The sequence below is a fragment of the Drosophila virilis genome, chromosome 4 (assembly GCF_030788295.1).
Source record: "Drosophila virilis strain 15010-1051.87 chromosome 4, Dvir_AGI_RSII-ME, whole genome shotgun sequence".
Taxonomy (NCBI): Eukaryota; Metazoa; Arthropoda; class Insecta; order Diptera; family Drosophilidae; genus Drosophila; species Drosophila virilis.
Genome location: NC_091546.1, coordinates 11,611,549 through 11,635,592, shown reverse-complemented (window position 1 = coordinate 11,635,592; position 24,044 = coordinate 11,611,549). Strand labels below are relative to the sequence as shown.

At 32.9% G+C, this 24,044-nt stretch overlaps 1 protein-coding gene across 3 annotated transcripts in view; it reads right to left on the bottom strand.

The window, feature by feature from the left end:
- Positions 1-543: 543 nt before the first annotated feature.
- dcma (decima) overlaps positions 544-24,044 on the bottom strand; it is a 74,431-nt gene continuing 50,930 nt past the window's right edge. The window contains exon 4 of one of the 3 annotated variants that reach the window (XM_070209200.1): positions 544-1,056. In XM_070209200.1, coding sequence (XP_070065301.1) covers positions 855-1,056 — 202 coding nt within the window. In that variant the 3' untranslated portion in view covers positions 544-854. The remainder of the gene's footprint in view (positions 1,057-24,044) is intronic. The other 2 variants (XM_070209199.1, XM_032438320.2) reach the window with 2 other exon arrangements.

Below are 24,044 nucleotides of genomic sequence, written 5' to 3'. Positions count from 1 at the left end.
TAATAAAATTGGATCTGTTTGTCAATAATGGAATCCGTCAATCTTTTTGATGATTTTTGGCACATATCGGCCAAATAATGTCCGATTTTTTAATTTTATATCATTTGGGACTCGTAAGGATCAGTACTATCGATCGGCATCAAAAAGTTGAAAATCTAAATTTTGGCCAAAATCGACAAAATAAAAGGGGTCACGTTTTTTTCAAAATCGGGGTCGGTTCAACAATTTAAACTTATTTGATGATATTTTTATTTATCAACATACAACATACAACATAATTCCGCGCAGAGATATAACGTTTGAAAATTACATCGTTGAATTTGGAGAGAATCTCACCATGATCAACTGCTGATTTATGTTGTTTTCAAACGTCATATAACGCGCGGAGTCACTACGTTCGCAGTTATTATGTTTTCATTTTAAATTGATATTCTAGATAATCGCGGAGCTTAGCCCTCTAAACTACAGGGTCATTGCTTTCTTTTAACCAGAGTAAAAACGCAGACGTTTCAAAATTATTAATCCATATTTTTATTGACTGTTTGCCATTACCAGGTGTTACAGTTTTTTAAGTGTAAATAAATACATTACTTATTGCCTCTTCGACTTCTTGTTTACAGCTTGGACACTTAGGTTTATTTTTTTTTCGTTTTTTTTTCTTTTATTGACTAATTTGTTGATATTATTATGCTTGAGCATCTTAACCTAGCTTTACAACATACTTAACATTACAGTTTTCTTTATCTAAGTTTGGGAGGTTGCCAGTGGATTGCTGTCGTAAGAGGTCACCCACTAAGGAAATCTTTAGGTCTCTTTGAGCATACGATTGTTGCCTGTTGTAGTCTTTTCGCCACTTAGATGCCCACATCTCGAATTCGTGCAAGTATTCTTGGCTTGGTATACATAGCCGGCTTTGCAGAGGATTGCTGTGTCGTCAGTGGTTTAGTTTTTTCATTTAAAGAATCATCGTTCGATTTATTGTAGGCAACAATTTGGTCCAAACAGGTGTCACAGGTGTCGTAGTTTGTTTCAATCTCCTCTTCTCCTCTAGTTTTCCTAGTTAAGTAGACAAAAAAATAGAATGCAGTAAATTTATTAAATTAAAATGCAACCTTACTTCTTTCAAGTAGATTAAGGGCGCAAACAAAGAATAGATATTTTTTATAGTAAACTTTTTTATAAGTTAAAATTTTCAGCCTTAAAGCAGACAAAAGCCCACCTTTTTTGTATGTACATACATGTATACATTTGCGCGCCCCAAATTGCATATGAATGTATTCCGCAAAGCGCGGAGATATGTCGTTTCTAAAGATCAAAAGATCAATTATCTACCCATGCTGCCTACCCGTCAGATTTAAGTGCAAGTAAAATCGGGGTCGTTTCAAAAGTTGAAACTTATTTGATGTAATTTTTTTAATATCTTGGTTAAATATGGTCTGATTTTTAAATTTTATACCTTTTTAAATTCGTAAGGATCCCAATTATCAAATTGCATTTAAACAAATTAAAAATCGATGGGTTCAAAAAAGTTGTTGACCAAAAACCGATAAGTTTGTAATCTCAGCCTGTTTTGATGAGATTTTGACATATCTCGGCCAAATAATGTCAGATTTTGGAGTTTTGTACCATTTGGGACTCGTAAGGATCAGTACTATCGATCGATGACATTATTTGGCCGAGACATTCAAAAAAATCAAAAGGAAAGGTTGACTTTACAAACGAATCATTTTCGGGTCCACATCTTTTTGTAACCCGTCGATTTTCAATTTGTTTGAATGCCAATTTACAATAGGGATTCGAACAATTTCAAAAAGGTATAATATTTGAAAATCTGACTTTATTTGCCCGAGAAACTAAAAAAAAATCATCAAAAAAGGTTTGATTTTCGAACCGACCCCGATTTTGATAAAAAACGTGATGTAACCCCTTGCCATTTTGGCCGATTTGGGTCAAAATTTAGATTTTCTATTTCTTGATGCCAGTGGATAGTACTGATCCTTACGAGTCCAAAATGGTATAAAATTTGAAAATCTGACATTATTTGGCCGAGATATTCAATAAAATCATAAGGAAAGGTTGACTTTACAAACGAATCATTTTCGGGTCCACATCTTTTTGTAACCCATCGATTTTCAATTTGTTTGAATGCCAATTGATAATAGGGATTCGTACAATCTCAAAAAGGTATAATATTTGAAAATCAGACTTTATTTGCCCGAGAAACTAAAAAAAAATCATCAAAAAAGGTTTGATTTTCGAACCGACCCCGATTTTGATAAAAAACGTGATGTAACCCCTTGCCATTTTGGCCGATTTGGGTCAAAATTTAGATTTTCTATTTTCAGATGCCAGTGGATAGTACTGATCCTTACGAGTCCAAAATGGTATAAAATTTGAAAATCTGACATTATTTGGCCAAGATATTCAAAAAAATCATAAGGAAAGGTTGACTTTACAAACGAATCATTTTCGGGTCCACATCCTTTTGTAACCCGTCGATTTTCAATTTGTTTGAATGCCAATTTACAATAGGGATTCGAACAATTTCAAAAAGGTATAATATTTGAAAATCAGACTTTATTTGCCCGAGAAACTAAAAAAAAATCATCAAAAAAGGTTTGATTTTCGAACCGACCCCGATTTTGATAAAAAACGTGATGTAACCCCTTGCCATTTTGGCCGATTTGGGTCAAAATTTAGATTTTCTATTTCTTGATGCCAGTGGATAGTACTGATCCTTACGAGTCCAAAATGGTATAAAATTTGAAAATCTGACATTATTTGGCCGAGATATTCAAAAAAATCATAAGGAAAGGTTGACTTTACAAACGAATCATTTTCGGGTCCACATCTTTTTGTAACCCGTCGATTTTCAATTTGTTTGAATGCCAATTTACAATAGGGATTCGAACAATTTCAAAAAGGTATAATATTTGAAAATCTGACTTTATTTGCCCGAGAAACTAAAAAAAAATCATCAAAAAAGGTTTGATTTTCGAACCGACCCCGATTTTGATAAAAAACGTGATGTAACCCCTTGCCATTTTGGCTGATTTGGGTCAAAATTTAGATTTTCTATTTTTTGATGCCAGTGGATAGTACTGATCCTTACGAGTCCAAAATGGTATAAAATTTGAAAATCTGACTTTATATGGCCGAGATATTCAAACAAATCATAAGGAAAGGTTGACTTTACAAACGAATCATTTTCGGGTCCACATCTTTTTGTAACCCATCGATTTTCAATTTGTTTGAATGCCAATTGATAATAGAGATTCGTACAATCTCAAAAAGGTATAATATTTGAAAATCAGACTTTATTTGCCCGAGAAACTAAAAAAAAATCATCAAAAAAGGTTTGATTTTCGAACCGACCCCGATTTTGATAAAAAACGTGATGTAACCCCTTGCCATTTTGGCCGATTTGGGTCAAAATTTAGATTTTCTATTTTTAGATGCCAGTGGATAGTACTGATCCTTACGAGTCCAAAATGGTATAAAATTTGAAAATCTGACATTATTTGGCCAAGGTATTCAAAAAAATCATAAGGAAAGGTTGACTTTACAAACGAATCATTTTCGGGTCCACATCCTTTTGTAACCCGTCGATTTTCAATTTGTTTGAATGCCAATTTACAGTAGGGATTCGAACAATTTCAAAAAGGTATAATATTTGAAAATCAGACTTTATTTGCCCGAGAAACTAAAAAAAAATCATCAAAAAAGGTTTGATTTTCGAACCGACCCCGATTTTGATAAAAAACGTGATGTAACCCCTTGCCATTTTGGCCGATTTGGGTCAAAATTTAGATTTTCTATTTTTAGATGCCAGTGGATAGTACTGATCCTTACGAGTCCAAAATGGTATAAAATTTGAAAATCTGACATTATTTGGCCGAGATATTCAAGAAAATCATAAGGAAAGGTTGACTTTACAAACGAATCATTTTCGGGTCCACATCTTTTTGTAACCCGTCGATTTTCAATTTGTTCGAATGCCAATTTACAATAGGGATTCGAACAATTTCAAAAAGGGATAATATTTGAAAATCAGACTTTATTTGCCCGAGAAACTAAAAAAAAATCATCAAAAAAGGTTTGATTTTCGAACCGACCCCGATTTTGATAAAAAACGTGATGTAACCCCTTGCCATTTTGGCCGATTTGGGTCAAAATTTAGATTTTCTATTTCTTGATGCCAGTGGATAGTACTGATCCTTACGAGTCCAAAATGGTATAAAATTTGAAAATCTGACATTATTTGGCCGAGATATTCAAGAAAATCATAAGGAAAGGTTGACTTTACAAACGAATCATTTTCGGGTCCACATCTTTTTGTAACCCGTCGATTTTCAATTTGTTCGAATGCCAATTTACAATAGGGATTCGAACAATTTCAAAAAGGGATAATATTTGAAAATCAGACTTTATTTGCCCGAGAAACTAAAAAAAAATCATCAAAAAAGGTTTGATTTTCGAACCGACCCCGATTTTGATAAAAAACGTGATGTAACCCCTTGCCATTTTGGCCGATTTGGGTCAAAATTTAGATTTTCTATTTCTTGATGCCAGTGGATAGTACTGATCCTTACGAGTCCAAAATGGTATAAAATTTGAAAATCTGACTTTATATGGCCGAGATATTTAAACAAATCATAAGGAAAGGTTGACTTTACAAACGAATCATTTTCGGGTCCACATCTTTTTGTAACCCGTCGATTTTCAATTTGTTTGAATGCCAATTTACAATAGGGATTCGTACAAATTCAAAAAGGTATAATATTTGAAAATCTGACTTTATTTGCCCGAGAAACTAAAAAAAAATCATCAAAAAAGGTTTGATTTTCGAACCGACCCCGATTTTGATAAAAAACGTGATGTAACCCCTTGCCATTTTGGCTGATTTGGGTCAAAATTTAGATTTTCTATTTTTAGATGCCAGTGGATAGTACTGATCCTTACGAGTCCAAAATGGTATAAAATTTGAAAATCTGACATTATTTGGCCAAGGTATTCAAAAAAATCATAAGGAAAGGTTGACTTTACAAACGAATCATTTTCGGGTCCACATCCTTTTGTAACCCGTCGATTTTCAATTTGTTTGAATGCCAATTTACAATAGGGATTCGAACAATTTCAAAAAGGTATAATATTTGAAAATCAGACTTTATTTGCCCGAGAAACTAAAAAAAAATCATCAAAAAAGGCTTGATTTTCGAACCGACCCCGATTTTGATAAAAAACGTGATGTAACCCCTTGCCATTTTGGCCGATTTGGGTCAAAATTTAGATTTTCTATTTTTAGATGCCAGTGGATAGTACTGATCCTTACGAGTCCAAAATGGTATAAAATTTGAAAATCTGACTTTATATGGCCGAGATATTCAAACAAATCATAAGGAAAGGTTGACTTTACAAACGAATCATTTTCGGGTCCACATCTTTTTGTAACCCGTCGATTTTCAATTTGTTTGAATGCCAATTTACAATAGGGATTCGTACAAATTCAAAAAGGTATAATATTTGAAAATCAGACTTTATTTGCCCGAGAAACTAAAAAAAAATCATCAAAAAAGGTTTGATTTTCGAACCGACCCCGATTTTGATAAAAAACGTGATGTAACCCCTTGCCATTTTGGCCGATTTGGGTCAAAATTTAGATTTTCTATTTTTAGATGCCAGTGGATAGTACTGATCCTTACGAGTCCAAAATGGTATAAAATTTGAAAATCTGACATTATTTGGCCAAGGTATTCAAAAAAATCATAAGGAAAGGTTGACTTTACAAACGAATCATTTTCGGGTCCACATCCTTTTGTAACCCGTCGATTTTCAATTTGTTTGAATGCCAATTTACAATAGGGATTCGAACAATTTCAAAAAGGTATAATATTTGAAAATCAGACTTTATTTGCCCGAGAAACTAAAAAAAAATCATCAAAAAAGGTTTGATTTTCGAACCGACCCCGATTTTGATAAAAAACGTGATGTAACCCCTTGCCATTTTGGCCGATTTGGGTCAAAATTTAGATTTTCTATTTTTAGATGCCAGTGGATAGTACTGATCCTTACGAGTCCAAAATGGTATAAAATTTGAAAATCTGACATTATTTGGCCGAGATATTCAAGAAAATCATAAGGAAAGGTTGACTTTACAAACGAATCATTTTCGGGTCCACATCTTTTTGTAACCCGTCGATTTTCAATTTGTTCGAATGCCAATTTACAATAGGGATTCGAACAATTTCAAAAAGGGATAATATTTGAAAATCAGACTTTATTTGCCCGAGAAACTAAAAAAAAATCATCAAAAAAGGTTTGATTTTCGAACCGACCCCGATTTTGATAAAAAACGTGATGTAACCCCTTGCCATTTTGGCCGATTTGGGTCAAAATTTAGATTTTCTATTTCTTGATGCCAGTGGATAGTACTGATCCTTACGAGTCCAAAATGGTATAAAATTTGAAAATCTGACTTTATATGGCCGAGATATTTAAACAAATCATAAGGAAAGGTTGACTTTACAAACGAATCATTTTCGGGTCCACATCTTTTTGTAACCCGTCGATTTTCAATTTGTTTGAATGCCAATTTACAATAGGGATTCGTACAAATTCAAAAAGGTATAATATTTGAAAATCTGACTTTATTTGCCCGAGAAACTAAAAAAAAATCATCAAAAAAGGTTTGATTTTCGAACCGACCCCGATTTTGATAAAAAACGTGATGTAACCCCTTGCCATTTTGGCTGATTTGGGTCAAAATTTAGATTTTCTATTTTTAGATGCCAGTGGATAGTACTGATCCTTACGAGTCCAAAATGGTATAAAATTTGAAAATCTGACATTATTTGGCCAAGGTATTCAAAAAAATCATAAGGAAAGGTTGACTTTACAAACTAATCATTTTCGGGTCCACATCCTTTTGTAACCCGTCGATTTTCAATTTGTTTGAATGCCAATTTACAATAGGGATTCGAACAATTTCAAAAAGGTATAATATTTGAAAATCAGACTTTATTTGCCCGAGAAACTAAAAAAAAATCATCAAAAAAGGCTTGATTTTCGAACCGACCCCGATTTTGATAAAAAACGTGATGTAACCCCTTGCCATTTTGGCCGATTTGGGTCAAAATTTAGATTTTCTATTTCTTGATGCCAGTGGATAGTACTGATCCTTACGAGTCCAAAATGGTATAAAATTTGAAAATCTGACTTTATATGGCCGAGATATTCAAACAAATCATAAGGAAAGGTTGACTTTACAAACGAATCATTTTCGGGTCCACATCTTTTTGTAACCCGTCGATTTTCAATTTGTTTGAATGCCAATTTACAATAGGGATTCGTACAAATTCAAAAAGGTATAATATTTGAAAATCAGACTTTATTTGCCCGAGAAACTAAAAAAAAATCATCAAAAAAGGTTTGATTTTCGAACCGACCCCGATTTTGATAAAAAACGTGATGTAACCCCTTGCCATTTTGGCCGATTTGGGTCAAAATTTAGATTTTCTATTTCTTGATGCCAGTGGATAGTACTGATCCTTACGAGTCCAAAATGGTATAAAATTTGAAAATCTGACTTTATATGGCCGAGATATTTAAACAAATCATAAGGAAAGGTTGACTTTACAAACGAATCATTTTCGGGTCCACATCTTTTTGTAACCCGTCGATTTTCAATTTGTTTGAATGCCAATTTACAATAGGGATTCGTACAAATTCAAAAAGGTATAATATTTGAAAATCTGACTTTATTTGCCCGAGAAACTAAAAAAAAATCATCAAAAAAGGTTTGATTTTCGAACCGACCCCGATTTTGATAAAAAACGTGATGTAACCCCTTGCCATTTTGGCTGATTTGGGTCAAAATTTAGATTTTCTATTTTTAGATGCCAGTGGATAGTACTGATCCTTACGAGTCCAAAATGGTATAAAATTTGAAAATCTGACATTATTTGGCCAAGGTATTCAAAAAAATCATAAGGAAAGGTTGACTTTACAAACTAATCATTTTCGGGTCCACATCCTTTTGTAACCCGTCGATTTTCAATTTGTTTGAATGCCAATTTACAATAGGGATTCGAACAATTTCAAAAAGGTATAATATTTGAAAATCAGACTTTATTTGCCCGAGAAACTAAAAAAAAATCATCAAAAAAGGCTTGATTTTCGAACCGACCCCGATTTTGATAAAAAACGTGATGTAACCCCTTGCCATTTTGGCCGATTTGGGTCAAAATTTAGATTTTCTATTTCTTGATGCCAGTGGATAGTACTGATCCTTACGAGTCCAAAATGGTATAAAATTTGAAAATCTGACTTTATATGGCCGAGATATTCAAACAAATCATAAGGAAAGGTTGACTTTACAAACGAATCATTTTCGGGTCCACATCTTTTTGTAACCCGTCGATTTTCAATTTGTTTGAATGCCAATTTACAATAGGGATTCGTACAAATTCAAAAAGGTATAATATTTGAAAATCAGACTTTATTTGCCCGAGAAACTAAAAAAAAATCATCAAAAAAGGTTTGATTTTCGAACCGACCCCGATTTTGATAAAAAACGTGATGTAACCCCTTGCCATTTTGGCCGATTTGGGTCAAAATTTAGATTTTCTATTTTTAGATGCCAGTGGATAGTACTGATCCTTACGAGTCCAAAATGGTATAAAATTTGAAAATCTGACATTATTTGGCCGAGATATTCAAAAAAATCATAAGGAAAGGTTGACTTTACAAACGAATCATTTTCGGGTCCACATCTTTTTGTAACCCGTCGATTTTCAATTTGTTTGAATGCCAATTTACAATAGGGATTCGAACAATTTCAAAAAGGTATAATATTTGAAAATCAGACTTTATTTGCCCGAGAAACTAAAAAAAATCATCAAAAAAGGTTTGATTTTCGAACCGACCCCGATTTTGATAAAAAACGTGATGTAACCCCTTGCCATTTTGGCCGATTTGGGTCAAAATTTAGATTTTCTATTTTTAGATGCCAGTGGATAGTACTGATCCTTACGAGTCCAAAATGGTATAAAATTTGAAAATCTGACATTATTTGGCCGAGATATTCAAGAAAATCATAAGGAAAGGTTGACTTTACAAACGAATCATTTTCGGGTCCACATCTTTTTGTAACCCGTCGATTTTCAATTTGTTCGAATGCCAATTTACAATAGGGATTCGAACAATTTCAAAAAGGTATAATATTTGAAAATCAGACTTTATTTGCCCGAGAAACTAAAAAAAAATCATCAAAAAAGGTTTGATTTTCGAACCGACCCCGATTTTGATAAAAAACGTGATGTAACCCCTTGCCATTTTGGCTGATTTGGGTCAAAATTTAGATTTTCTATTTTTAGATGCCAGTGGATAGTACTGATCCTTACGAGTCCAAAATGGTATAAAATTTGAAAATCTGACATTATTTGGCCAAGGTATTCAAAAAAATCATAAGGAAAGGTTGACTTTACAAACGAATCATTTTCGGGTCCACATCTTTTTGTAACCCGTCGATTTTCAATTTGTTTGAATGCCAATTTACAATAGGGATTCGAACAATTTCAAAAAGGTATAATATTTGAAAATCAGACTTTATTTGCCCGAGAAACTAAAAAAAAAGCATCAAAAAAGGTTTGATTTTCGAACCGACCCCGATTTTGATAAAAAACGTGATGTAACCCCTTGCCATTTTGGCCGATTTGGGTCAAAATTTAGATTTTCTATTTTTAGATGCCAGTGGATAGTACTGATCCTTACGAGTCCAAAATGGTATAAAATTTGAAAATCTGACATTATTTGGCCGAGATATTCAAAAAAATCATAAGGAAAGGTTGACTTTACAAACGAATCATTTTCGGGTCCACATCTTTTTGTAACCCGTCGATTTTCAATTTGTTTGAATGCCAATTTACAATAGGGATTCGAACAATTTCAAAAAGGTATAATATTTGAAAATCAGACTTTATTTGCCCGAGAAACTAAAAAAAATCATCAAAAAAGGTTTGATTTTCGAACCGACCCCGATTTTCATAAAAAACGTGATGTAACCCCTTGCCATTTTGGCCGATTTGGGTCAAAATTTAGATTTTCTATTTCTTGATGCCAGTGGATAGTACTGATCCTTACGAGTCCAAAATGGTATAAAATTTGAAAATCTGACTTTATATGGCCGAGATATTCAAACAAATCATAAGGAAAGGTTGACTTTACAAACGAATCATTTTCGGGTCCACATCTTTTTGTAACCCGTCGATTTTCAATTTGTTTGAATGCCAATTTACAATAGGGATTCGAACAATTTCAAAAAGGTATAATATTTGAAAATCAGACTTTATTTGCCCGAGAAACTAAAAAAAAAGCATCAAAAAAGGTTTGATTTTCGAACCGACCCCGATTTTGATAAAAAACGTGATGTAACCCCTTGCCATTTTGGCTGATTTGGGTCAAAATTTAGATTTTCTATTTCTTGATGCCAGTGGATAGTACTGATCCTTACGAGTCCAAAATGGTATAAAATTTGAAAATCTGACTTTATTTGGCCGAGATATTCAAAAATATCATAAGGAAAGGTTGACTTTACAAACGAATCATTTTCGGGTCCACATCTTTTTGTAACCCATCGATTTTCAATTTGTTTGAATGCCAATTGATAATAGGGATTCGTACAATCTCAAAAAAGTATAATATTCGAAAATCAGACTTTATTTGCCCGAGAAACTAAAAAAAAATCATCAAAAACAGTTTGATTTTCGAACCGACCCCGATTTTGATAAAAAACGTGATGTAACCCCTTGCCATTTTGGCCGATTTGGGTCAAAATTTAGATTTTCTATTTTTAGATGCCAGTGGATAGTACTGATCCTTACGAGTCCAAAATGGTATAAAATTTGAAAATCTGACATTATTTGGCCGAGATATTCAAAAAAATCATAAGGAAAGGTTGACTTTACAAACGAATCATTTTCGGGTCCACATCTTTTTGTAACCCGTCGATTTTCAATTTGTTTGAATGCCAATTGATAATAGGGATTCGTACAAGCTCAAAAAGGTATAATATTCGAAAATCTGACTTTATTTGCCCGAGAAACTAAAAAAAATCATCAAAAAAGGTTTGATTTTCGAACCGACCCCGATTTTGATAAAAAACGTGATGTAACCCCTTGCCATTTTGGCCGATTTGGGTCAAAATTTAGATTTTCTATTTTTTGATGCCAGTGGATAGTACTGATCCTTACGAGTCCAAAATGGTATAAAATTTGAAAATCTGACATTATTTGGCCGAGATATTCAAAAAAATCATAAGGAAAGATTGACTTTACAAACGAATCATTTTCGGGTCCACATCTTTTTGTAACCCGTCGATTTTCAATTTGTTTGAATGCCAATTTACAATAGGGATTCGAACAATTTCAAAAAGGTATAATATTTGAAAATCAGACTTTATTTGCCCGAGAAACTAAAAAAAAATCATCAAAAAAGGTTTGATTTTCGAACCGACCCCGATTTTGATAAAAAACGTGATGTAACCCCTTGCCATTTTGGCTGATTTGGGTCAAAATTTAGATTTTCTATTTCTTGATGCCAGTGGACAGTACTAATCCTTACGAGTCCAAAATGGTATAAAATTTGAAAATCTGACTTTATATGCCCGAGATATTCAAACAAATCATAAGGAAAGGTTGACTTTACAAACGAATCATTTTCGGGTCCACATCTTTTTGTAACCCGTCGATTTTCAATTTGTTTGAATGCCAATTTACAATAGGAATTCCTACAAATTCAAAAAGGTATAATATTTGAAAATCAGACTTTATTTGCCCGAGAAACTAAAAAAAAATCATCAAAAAAGGTTTGATTTTCGAACCGACCCCGATTTTGATAAAAAACGTGATGTAACCCCTTGCCATTTTGGCCGATTTGGGTCAAAATTTAGATTTTCTATTTCTTGATGCCAGTGGATAGTACTGATCCTTACGAGTCCAAAATGGTATAAAATTTGAAAATCTGACATTATTTGGCCGAGATATTCAAAAAAATCATAAGGAAAGGTTGACTTTACAAACGAATCATTTTCGGGTCCACATCTTTTTGTAACCCATCGATTTTTAATTTGTTTGAATGCCAATTGACAATAGGGATTCGTACAATTTCAAAAAGGTATAATATTTGAAAATCAGACTTTATTTGCCCGAGAAACTAAAAAAAAATCATCAAAAAAGGTTTGATTTTCGAACTGACCCCGATTTTGATAAAAAACGTGATGTAACCCCTTGCCATTTTGGCCGATTTGGGTCAAAATTTAGATTTTCTATTTCTTGATGCCAGTGGACAGTACTGATCCTTACGAGTCCAAAATGGTATAAAATTTGAAAATCTGACTTTATATGGCCGAGATATTCAAACAAATCATAAGGAAAGGTTGACTTTACAAACGAATCATTTTCGGGTCCACATCTTTTTGTAACCCGTCGATTTTCAATTTGTTTGAATGCCAATTTACAATAGGGATTCGTACAAATTCAAAAAGGTATAATATTTGAAAATCAGACTTTATTTGCCCGAGAAACTAAAAAAAAATCATCAAAAAAGGTTTGATTTTCGAACCGACCCCGATTTTGATAAAAAACGTGATGTAACCCCTTGCCATTTTGGCCGATTTGGGTCAAAATTTAGATTTTCTATTTCTTGATGCCAGTGGATAGTACTGATCCTTACGAGTCCAAAATGGTATAAAATTTGAAAATCTGACTTTATTTGGCCGAGATATTCAAAAATATCATAAGGAAAGGTTGACTTTACAAACGAATCATTTTCGGGTCCACATCTTTTTGTAACCCATCGATTTTCAATTTGTTTGAATGCCAATTGATAATAGGGATTCGTACAATCTCAAAAAAGTATAATATTCGAAAATCAGACTTTATTTGCCCGAGAAACTAAAAAAAAATCATCAAAAACAGTTTGATTTTCGAACCGACCCCGATTTTGATAAAAAACGTGATGTAACCCCTTGCCATTTTGGCCGATTTGGGTCAAAATTTAGATTTTCTATTTTTAGATGCCAGTGGATAGTACTGATCCTTACGAGTCCAAAATGGTATAAAATTTGAAAATCTGACATTATTTGGCCGAGATATTCAAAAAAATCATAAGGAAAGGTTGACTTTACAAACGAATCATTTTCGGGTCCACATCTTTTTGTAACCCGTCGATTTTCAATTTGTTTGAATGCCAATTGATAATAGGGATTCGTACAAGCTCAAAAAGGTATAATATTCGAAAATCTGACTTTATTTGCCCGAGAAACTAAAAAAAAATCATCAAAAAAGGTTTGATTTTCGAACCGACCCCGATTTTGATAAAAAACGTGATGTAACCCCTTGCCATTTTGGCCGATTTGGGTCAAAATTTAGATTTTCTATTTTTTGATGCCAGTGGATAGTACTGATCCTTACGAGTCCAAAATGGTATAAAATTTGAAAATCTGACATTATTTGGCCGAGATATTCAAAAAAATCATAAGGAAAGATTGACTTTACAAACGAATCATTTTCGGGTCCACATCTTTTTGTAACCCGTCGATTTTCAATTTGTTTGAATGCCAATTTACAATAGGGATTCGAACAATTTCAAAAAGGTATAATATTTGAAAATCAGACTTTATTTGCCCGAGAAACTAAAAAAAAATCATCAAAAAAGGTTTGATTTTCGAACCGACCCCGATTTTGATAAAAAACGTGATGTAACCCCTTGCCATTTTGGCTGATTTGGGTCAAAATTTAGATTTTCTATTTCTTGATGCCAGTGGACAGTACTAATCCTTACGAGTCCAAAATGGTATAAAATTTGAAAATCTGACTTTATATGCCCGAGATATTCAAACAAATCATAAGGAAAGGTTGACTTTACAAACGAATCATTTTCGGGTCCACATCTTTTTGTAACCCGTCGATTTTCAATTTGTTTGAATGCCAATTTACAATAGGAATTCCTACAAATTCAAAAAGGTATAATATTTGAAAATCAGACTTTATTTGCCCGAGAAACTAAAAAAAAATCATCAAAAAAGGTTTGATTTTCGAACCGACCCCGATTTTGATAAAAAACGTGATGTAACCCCTTGCCATTTTGGCCGATTTGGGTCAAAATTTAGATTTTCTATTTCTTGATGCCAGTGGATAGTACTGATCCTTACGAGTCCAAAATGGTATAAAATTTGAAAATCTGACATTATTTGGCCGAGATATTCAAAAAAATCATAAGGAAAGGTTGACTTTACAAACGAATCATTTTCGGGTCCACATCTTTTTGTAACCCATCGATTTTTAATTTGTTTGAATGCCAATTGACAATAGGGATTCGTACAATTTCAAAAAGGTATAATATTTGAAAATCAGACTTTATTTGCCCGAGAAACTAAAAAAAAATCATCAAAAAAGGTTTGATTTTCGAACTGACCCCGATTTTGATAAAAAACGTGATGTAACCCCTTGCCATTTTGGCCGATTTGGGTCAAAATTTAGATTTTCTATTTCTTGATGCCAGTGGACAGTACTGATCCTTACGAGTCCAAAATGGTATAAAATTTGAAAATCTGACTTTATATGGCCGAGATATTCAAACAAATCATAAGGAAAGGTTGACTTTACAAACGAATCATTTTCGGGTCCACATCTTTTTGTAACCCGTCGATTTTCAATTTGTTTGAATGCCAATTTACAATAGGGATTCGTACAAATTCAAAAAGGTATAATATTTGAAAATCAGACTTTATTTGCCCGAGAAACTAAAAAAAAATCATCAAAAAAGGTTTGATTTTCGAACCGACCCCGATTTTGATAAAAAACGTGATGTAACCCCTTGCCATTTTGGCCGATTTGGGTCAAAATTTAGATTTTCTATTTCTTGATGCCAGTGGATAGTACTGATCCTTACGAGTCCAAAATGGTATAAAATTTGAAAATCTGACTTTATATGGCCGAGATATTCAAAAAAATCATAAGGAAAGGTTGACTTTACAAACGAATCATTTTCGGGTCCACATCTTTTTGTAACCCGTCGATTTTCAACTTGTTTGAATGCCAATTTACAATAGGGATTCGAACAATTTCAAAAAGGTATAATATTTGAAAATCAGACTTTATTTGCCCGAGAAACTAAGAAAAAATCATCAAAAAAGGTTTGATTTTCGAACCGACCCCGATTTTGATAAAAAACGTGATGTAACCCCTTGCCATTTTGGCTGATTTGGGTCAAAATTTAGATTTTCTATTTCTTGATGCCAGTGGACTGTACTAATCCTTACGAGTCCAAAATGGTATAAAATTTGAAAATCTGACTTTATATGGCCGAGATATTCAAACAAATCATAAGGAAAGGTTGACTTTACAAACGAATCATTTTCGGGTCCACATCTTTTTGTAACCCGTCGATTTTCAATTTGTTTGAATGCCAATTTACAATAGGAATTCCTACAAATTCAAAAAGGTATAATATTTGAAAATCAGACTTTATTTGCCCGAGAAACTAAAAAAAAATCATCAAAAAAGGTTTGATTTTCGAACCGACCCCGATTTTGATAAAAAACGTGATGTAACCCCTTGCCATTTTGGCCAATTTGGGTCAAAATTTAGATTTTCTATTTTTAGATGCCAGTGGATAGTACTGATCCTTACGAGTCCAAAATGGTATAAAATTTGAAAATCTGACATTATTTGGCCGAGATATTCAAAAAAATCATAAGGAAAGGTTGACTTTACAAACGAATCATTTTCGGGTCCACATCTTTTTGTAACCCGTCGATTTTCAATTTGTTTGAATGCCAATTTACAATAGGGATTCGAACAATTTCAAAAAGGTATAATATTTGAAAATCAGACTTTATTTGCCCGAGAAACTAAAAAAAAATCATCAAAAAAGGTTTGATTTTCGAACCGACCCCGATTTTGATAAAAAACGTGATGTAACCCCTTGCCATTTTGGCCGATTTGGGTCAAAATTTAGATTTTCTATTTCTTGATGCCAGTGGATAGTACTGATCCTTACGAGTCCAAAATGGTATAAAATTTGAAAATCTGACTTTATATGGCCGAGACATTCAAAAAAATCATAAGGAAAGGTTGACTTTACAAACGAATCATTTTCGGGTCCACATCTTTTTGTAACCCGTCGATTTTCAATTTGTTTGAATGCCAATTTACAATAGGGATTCGAACAATTTCAAAAAGGTATAATATTTGAAAATCAGACTTTATTTGCCCGAGAAACTAAAAAAAAATCATCAAAAAAGGTTTGATTTTCGAACCGACCCCGATTTTGATAAAAAACGTGATGTAACCCCTTGCCATTTTGGCCGATTTGGGTCAAAATTTAGATTTTCTATTTCTTGATGCCAGTGGATAGTACTGATCCTTACGAGTCCAAAATGGTATAAAATTTGAAAATCTGACATTATTTGGCCGAGATATTCAAAAAAATCATAAGGAAAGGTTGACTTTACAAACGAATCATTTTCGGGTCCACATCTTTTTGTAACCCGTCGATTTTCAATTTGTTTGAATGCCAATTTACAATAGGGATTCGAACAATTTCAAAAAGGTATAATATTTGAAAATCAGACTTTATTTGCCCGAGAAACTAAAAAAAAATCATCAAAAAAGGTTTGATTTTCGAACCGACCCCGATTTTGATAAAAAACGTGATGTAACCCCTTGCCATTTTGGCCGATTTGGGTCAAAATTTAGATTTTCTATTTCTTGATGCCAGTGGATAGTACTGATCCTTACGAGTCCAAAATGGTATAAAATTTGAAAATCTGACTTTATATGGCCGAGATATTCAAAAAAATCATAAGGAAAGGTTGACTTTACAAACGAATCATTTTCGGGTCCACATCTTTTTGTAACCCGTCGATTTTCAATTTGTTTGAATGCCAATTTACAATAGGGATTCGTACAAATTCAAAAAGGTATAATATTTGAAAATCAGACTTTATTTGCCCGAGAAACTAAAAAAAAATCATCAAAAAAGGTTTGATTTTCGAACCGACCCCGATTTTGATAAAAAACGTGATGTAACCCCTTGCCATTTTGGCCGATTTGGGTCAAAATTTAGATTTTCTATTTTTAGATGCCAGTGGATAGTACTGATCCTTACGAGTCCAAAATGGTATAAAATTTGAAAATCTGACATTATTTGGCCGAGATATTCAAAAAAATCATAAGGAAAGGTTGACTTTACAAACGAATCATTTTCGGGTCCACATCTTTTTGTAACCCATCGATTTTCAATTTGTTTGAATGCCAATTGATAATAGGGATTCGTACAAATTCAAAAAGGTATAATATTTGAAAATCAGACTTTATTTGCCCGAGAAACTAAAAAAAAATCATCAAAAAAGGTTTGATTTTCGAACCGACCCCGATTTTGATAAAAAACGTGATGTAACCCCTTGCCATTTTGGCCGATTTGGGTCAAAATTTAGATTTTCTATTTTTTGATGCCAGTGGATAGTACTGATCCTTACGAGTCCAAAATGGTATAAAATTTGAAAATCTGACATTATTTGGCCGAGATATTCAAAAAAATCATAAGGAAAGGTTGACTTTACAAACGAATCATTTTCGGGTCCACATCTTTTTGTAACCCGTCGATTTTCAATTTGTTTGAATGCCAATTTACAATAGGGATTCGAACAAATTTCAAAAAGGTATAATATTTGAAAATCAGACTTTATTTGCCCGAGAAACTAAAAAAAAATCATCAAAAAAGGTTTGATTTTCGAACCGACCCCGATTTTGATAAAAAACGTGATGTAACCCCTTGCCATTTTGGCCGATTTGGGTCAAAATTTAGATTTTCTATTTTTTGATGCCAGTGGATAGTACTGATCCTTACGAGTCCAAAATGGTATAAAATTTGAAAATCTGACTTATATTGGCCGAGATATTCAAAAAAATCATAAGGAAAGGTTGACTTTACAAACGAATCATTTTCGGGTCCACATCTTTTTGTAACCCGTCGATTTTCAATTTGTTTGAATGCCAATTTACAATAGGGATTCGTACAAATTCAAAAAGGTATAATATTTGAAAATCAGACTTTATTTGCCCGAGAAACTAAAAAAAAATCATCAAAAAAGGTTTGATTTTCGAACCGACCCCGATTTTGATAAAAAACGTGATGTAACCCCTTGCCATTTTGGCCGATTTGGGTCAAAATTTAGATTTTCTATTTTTTGATGACAGTGGATAGTACTGATCCTTACGAGTCCAAAATGGTATAAAATTTGAAAATCTGACATTATTTGGCCGAGATATTCAAAAAAATCATAAGGAAAGGTTGACTTTACAAACGAATCATTTTCGGGTCCACATCTTTTTGTAACCCGTCGATTTTCAATTTGTTTGAATGCCAATTGACAATAGGGATTCGTAACAAATTCAAAAAGGTATAATATTTGAAAATCAGACTTTATTTGCCCGAGAAACTAAAAAAAAATCATCAAAAAAGGTTTGATTTTCGAACCGACCCCGATTTTGATAAAAAACGTGATGTAACCCCTTGCCATTTTGGCCGATTTGGGTCAAAATTTAGATTTTCTATTTCTTGATGCCAGTGGATAGTACTGATCCTTACGAGTCCAAAATGGTATAAAATTTGAAAATCTGACATTATTTGGCCGAGATATTCAAAAAAATCATAAGGAAAGGTTGACTTTACAAACGAATCATTTTCGGGTCCACATCTTTTTGTAACCCGTCGATTTTCAATTTGTTTGAATGCCAATTGATAATAGGGATTCGTACAAATTCAAAAAGGTATAATATTTGAAAATCAGACTTTATTTGCCCGAGAAACTCAAAAAAAATCATCAAAAAAGGTTTGATTTTCGAACCGACCCCGATTTTGATAAAAAACGTGATGTAACCCCTTGCCATTTTGGCCGATTTGGGTCAAAATTTAGATTTTCTATTTCTTGATGCCAGTGGATAGTACTGATCCTTACGAGTCCAAAATGGTATAAAATTTGAAAATCTGACATTATTTGGCCGAGATATTCAAAAAAATCATAAGGAAAGGTTGACTTTACAAACGAATCATTTTCGGGTCCACATCTTTTTGTAACCCGTCGATTTTCAATTTGTTTGAATGCCAATTGATAATAGGGATTCGTACAAATTCAAAAAGGTATAATATTTGAAAATCAGACTTTATTTGCCCGAGAAACTCAAAAAAAATCATCAAAAAAGGTTTGATTTTCGAACCGACCCCGATTTTGATAAAAAACGTGATGTAACCCCTTGCCATTTTGGCCGATTTGGGTCAAAATTTAGATTTTCTATTTTTTGATGCCAGTGGATAGTACTGATCCTTACGAGTCCAAAATGGTATAAAATTTGAAAATCTGACATTATTTGGCCGAGATATTCAAAAAAATCATAAGGAAAGGTTGACTTTACAAACGAATCATTTTCGGGTCCACATCTTTTTGTAACCCGTCGATTTTCAATTTGTTTGAATGCCAATTGATAATAGGGATTCGTACAAATTCAAAAAGGTATAATATTTGAAAATCAGACTTTATTTGCCCGAGAAACTAAAAAAAAATCATCAAAAAAGGTTTGATTTTCGAACCGACCCCGATTTTGATAAAAAACGTGATGTAACCCCTTGCCATTTTGGCCGATTTGGGTCAAAATTTAGATTTTCTATTTTTTGATGCCAGTGGATAGTACTGATCCTTACGAGTCCAAAATGGTATAAAATTTGAAAATCTGACATTATTTGGCCGAGATATTCAAAAAAATCATAAGGAAAGGTTGACTTTACAAACGAATCATTTTCGGGTCCACATCTTTTTGTAACCCGTCGATTTTCAATTTGTTTGAATGCCAATTGATAATAGGGATTCGTACAAATTCAAAAAGGTATAATATTTGAAAATCAGACTTTATTTGCCCGAGAAACTCAAAAAAAATCATCAAAAAAGGTTTGATTTTCGAACCGACCCCGATTTTGATAAAAAACGTGATGTAACCCCTTGCCATTTTGGCCGATTTGGGTCAAAATTTAGATTTTCTATTTTTGATGTCAGTGGATAGTACTGATCCTTACGAGTCCAAAATGGTATAAAATTTGAAAATCTGACATTATTTGGCCGAGATATTCAAAAAAATCATAAGGAAAGGTTGACTTTACAAACGAATCATTTTCGGGTCCACATCTTTTTGTAACCCAGTCGATTTTTAATTTGTTTGAATGCCAATTGATAATAGGGATTCGTACAAATTCAAAAAGGTATAATATTTGAAAATCAGACTTTATTTGCCCGAGAAACTCAAAAAAAATCATCAAAAAAGGTTTGATTTTCGAACCGACCCCGATTTTGATAAAAAACGTGATGTAACCCCTTGCCATTTTGGCCGATTTGGGTCAAAATTTAGATTTTCTATTTTTTGATGCCAGTGGATAGTACTGATCCTTACGAGTCCAAAATGGTATAAAATTTGAAAATCTGACATTATTTGGCCGAGATATTCAAAAAAATCATAAGGAAAGGTTGACTTTACAAACGAATCATTTTCGGGTCCACATCTTTTTGTAACCCGTCGATTTTCAATTTGTTTGAATGCCAATTGATAATAGGGATTCGTACAAATTCAAAAAGGTATAATATTTGAAAATCAGACTTTATTTGCCCGAGAAACTCAAAAAAAATCATCAAAAAAGGTTTGATTTTCGAACCGACCCCGATTTTGATAAAAAACGTGATGTAACCCCTTGCCATTTTGGCCGATTTGGGTCAAAATTTAGATTTTCTATTTTTTGATGCCAGTGGATAGTACTGATCCTTACGAGTCCAAAATGGTATAAAATTTGAAAATCTGACATTATTTGGCCGAGATATTCAAAAAAATCATAAGGAAAGGTTGACTTTACAAACGAATCATTTTCGGGTCCACATCTTTTTGTAACCCGTCGATTTTCAATTTGTTTGAATGCCAATTGATAATAGGGATTCGTACAAATTCAAAAAGGTATAATATTTGAAAATCAGACTTTATTTGCCCGAGAAACTAAAAAAAAATCATCAAAAAAGGTTTGATTTTCGAACCGACCCCGATTTTGATAAAAAACGTGATGTAACCCCTTGCCATTTTGGCCGATTTGGGTCAAAATTTAGATTTTCTATTTTTTGATGCCAGTGGATAGTACTGATCCTTACGAGTCCAAAATGGTATAAAATTTGAAAATCTGACATTATTTGGCCGAGATATTCAAAAAAATCATAAGGAAAGGTTGACTTTACAAACGAATCATTTTCGGGTCCACATCTTTTTGTAACCCATCGATTTTTAATTTGTTTGAATGCCAATTGATAATAGGGATTCGTACAAATTCAAAAAGGTATAATATTTGAAAATCAGACTTTATTTGCCCGAGAAACTAAAAAAAAATCATCAAAAAAGGTTTGATTTTCGAACCGACCCCGATTTTGATAAAAAACGTGATGTAACCCCTTGCCATTTTGGCCGATTTGGGTCAAAATTTAGATTTTCTATTTTTAGATGCCAGTGGATAGTACTGATCCTTACGAGTCCAAAATGGTATAAAATTTGAAAATCTGACATTATTTGGCCGAGATATTCAAAAAAATCATAAGGAAAGGTTGACTTTACAAACGAATCATTTTCGGGTCCACATCTTTTTGTAACCCATCGATTTTCAATTTGTTTGAATGCCAATTGATAATAGGGATTCGTACAAATTCAAAAAGGTATAATATTTGAAAATCAGACTTTATTTGCCCGAGAAACTAAAAAAAAATCATCAAAAAAGGTTTGATTTTCGAACCGACCCCGATTTTGATAAAAAACGTGATGTAACCCCTTGCCATTTTGGCCGATTTGGGTCAAAATTTAGATTTTCTATTTTTTGATGCCAGTGGATAGTACTGATCCTTACGAGTCCAAAATGGTATAAAATTTGAAAATCTGACATTATTTGGCCGAGATATTCAAAAAAATCATAAGGAAAGGTTGACTTTACAAACGAATCATTTTCGGGTCCACATCTTTTTGTAACCCGTCGATTTTCAATTTGTTTGAATGCCAATTGATAATAGGGATTCGTACAAATTCAAAAAGGTATAATATTTGAAAATCAGACTTTATTTGCCCGAGAAACTCAAAAAAAATCATCAAAAAAGGTTTGATTTTCGAACCGACCCCGATTTTGATAAAAAACGTGATGTAACCCCTTGCCATTTTGGCCGATTTGGGTCAAAATTTAGATTTTCTATTTCTTGATGCCAGTGGATAGTACTGATCCTTACGAGTCCAAAATGGTATAAAATTTGAAAATCTGACATTATTTGGCCGAGATATTCAAAAAAATCATAAGGAAAGGTTGACTTTACAAACGAATCATTTTCGGGTCCACATCTTTTTGTAACCCGTCGATTTTCAATTTGTTTGAATGCCAATTTACAATAGGGATTCGAACAAATTCAAAAAGGTATAATATTTGAAAATCAGACTTTATTTGCCCGAGAAACTAAAAAAAAATCATCAAAAAAGGTTTGATTTTCGAACCGACCCCGATTTTGATAAAAAACGTGATGTAACCCCTTGCCATTTTGGCCGATTTGGGTCAAAATTTAGATTTTCTATTTTTTGATGCCAGTGGATAGTACTGATCCTTACGAGTCCAAAATGGTATAAAATTTGAAAATCTGACATTATTTGGCCGAGATATTCAAAAAAATCATAAGGAAAGGTTGACTTTACAAACGAATCATTTTCGGGTCCACATCTTTTTGTAACCCTTCGATTTTTAATTTGTTTGAATGCCAATTTATAATAGGGATTCGTACAAATTCAAAAAGGTATAATATTTGAAAATCAGACTTTATTTGCCCGAGAAACTCAAAAAAAATCATCAAAAAAGGTTTGATTTTCGAACCGACCCCGATTTTGATAAAAAACGTGATGTAACCCCTTGCCATTTTGGCCGATTTGGGTCAAAATTTAGATTTTCTATTTTTTGATGCCAGTGGATAGTACTGATCCTTACGAGTCCAAAATGGTATAAAATTTGAAAATCTGACATTATTTGGCCGAGATATTCAAAAAAATCATAAGGAAAGGTTGACTTTACAAACGAATCATTTTCGGGTCCACATCTTTTTGTAACCCATCGATTTTTAATTTGTTTGAATGCCAATTGATAATAGGGATTCGTACAAATTACAAAAAGGTATAATATTTGAAAATCAGACTTTATTTGCCCGAGAAACTCAAAAAAAATCATCAAAAAAGGTTTGATTTTCGAACCGACCCCGATTTTGATAAAAAACGTGATGTAACCCCTTGCCATTTTGGCCGATTTGGGTCAAAATTTAGATTTTCTATTTTTTGATGCCAGTGGATAGTACTGATCCTTACGAGTCCAAAATGGTATAAAATTTGAAAATCTGACATTATTTGGCCGAGATATTCAAAAAAATCATAAGGAAAGGTTGACTTTACAAACGAATCATTTTCGGGTCCACATCTTTTTGTAACCCGTCGATTTTCAATTTGTTTGAATGCCAATTTACAATAGGGATTCGTACAAATTCAAAAAGGTATAATATTTGAAAATCAGACTTTATTTGCCCGAGAAACTCAAAAAAAATCATCAAAAAAGGTTTGATTTTCGAACCGACCCCGATTTTGATAAAAAACGTGATGTAACCCCTTGCCATTTTGGCCGATTTGGGTCAAAATTTAGATTTTCTATTTTTGATGTCAGTGGATAGTACTGATCCTTACGAGTCCAAAATGGTATAAAATTTGAAAATCTGACATTATTTGGCCGAGATATTCAAAAAAATCATAAGGAAAGGTTGACTTTACAAACGAATCATTTTCGGGTCCACATCTTTTTGTAACCCATCGATTTTTAATTTGTTTGAATGCCAATTGATAATAGGGATTCGTACAAATACAAAAAGGTATAATATTTGAAAATCAGACTTTATTTGC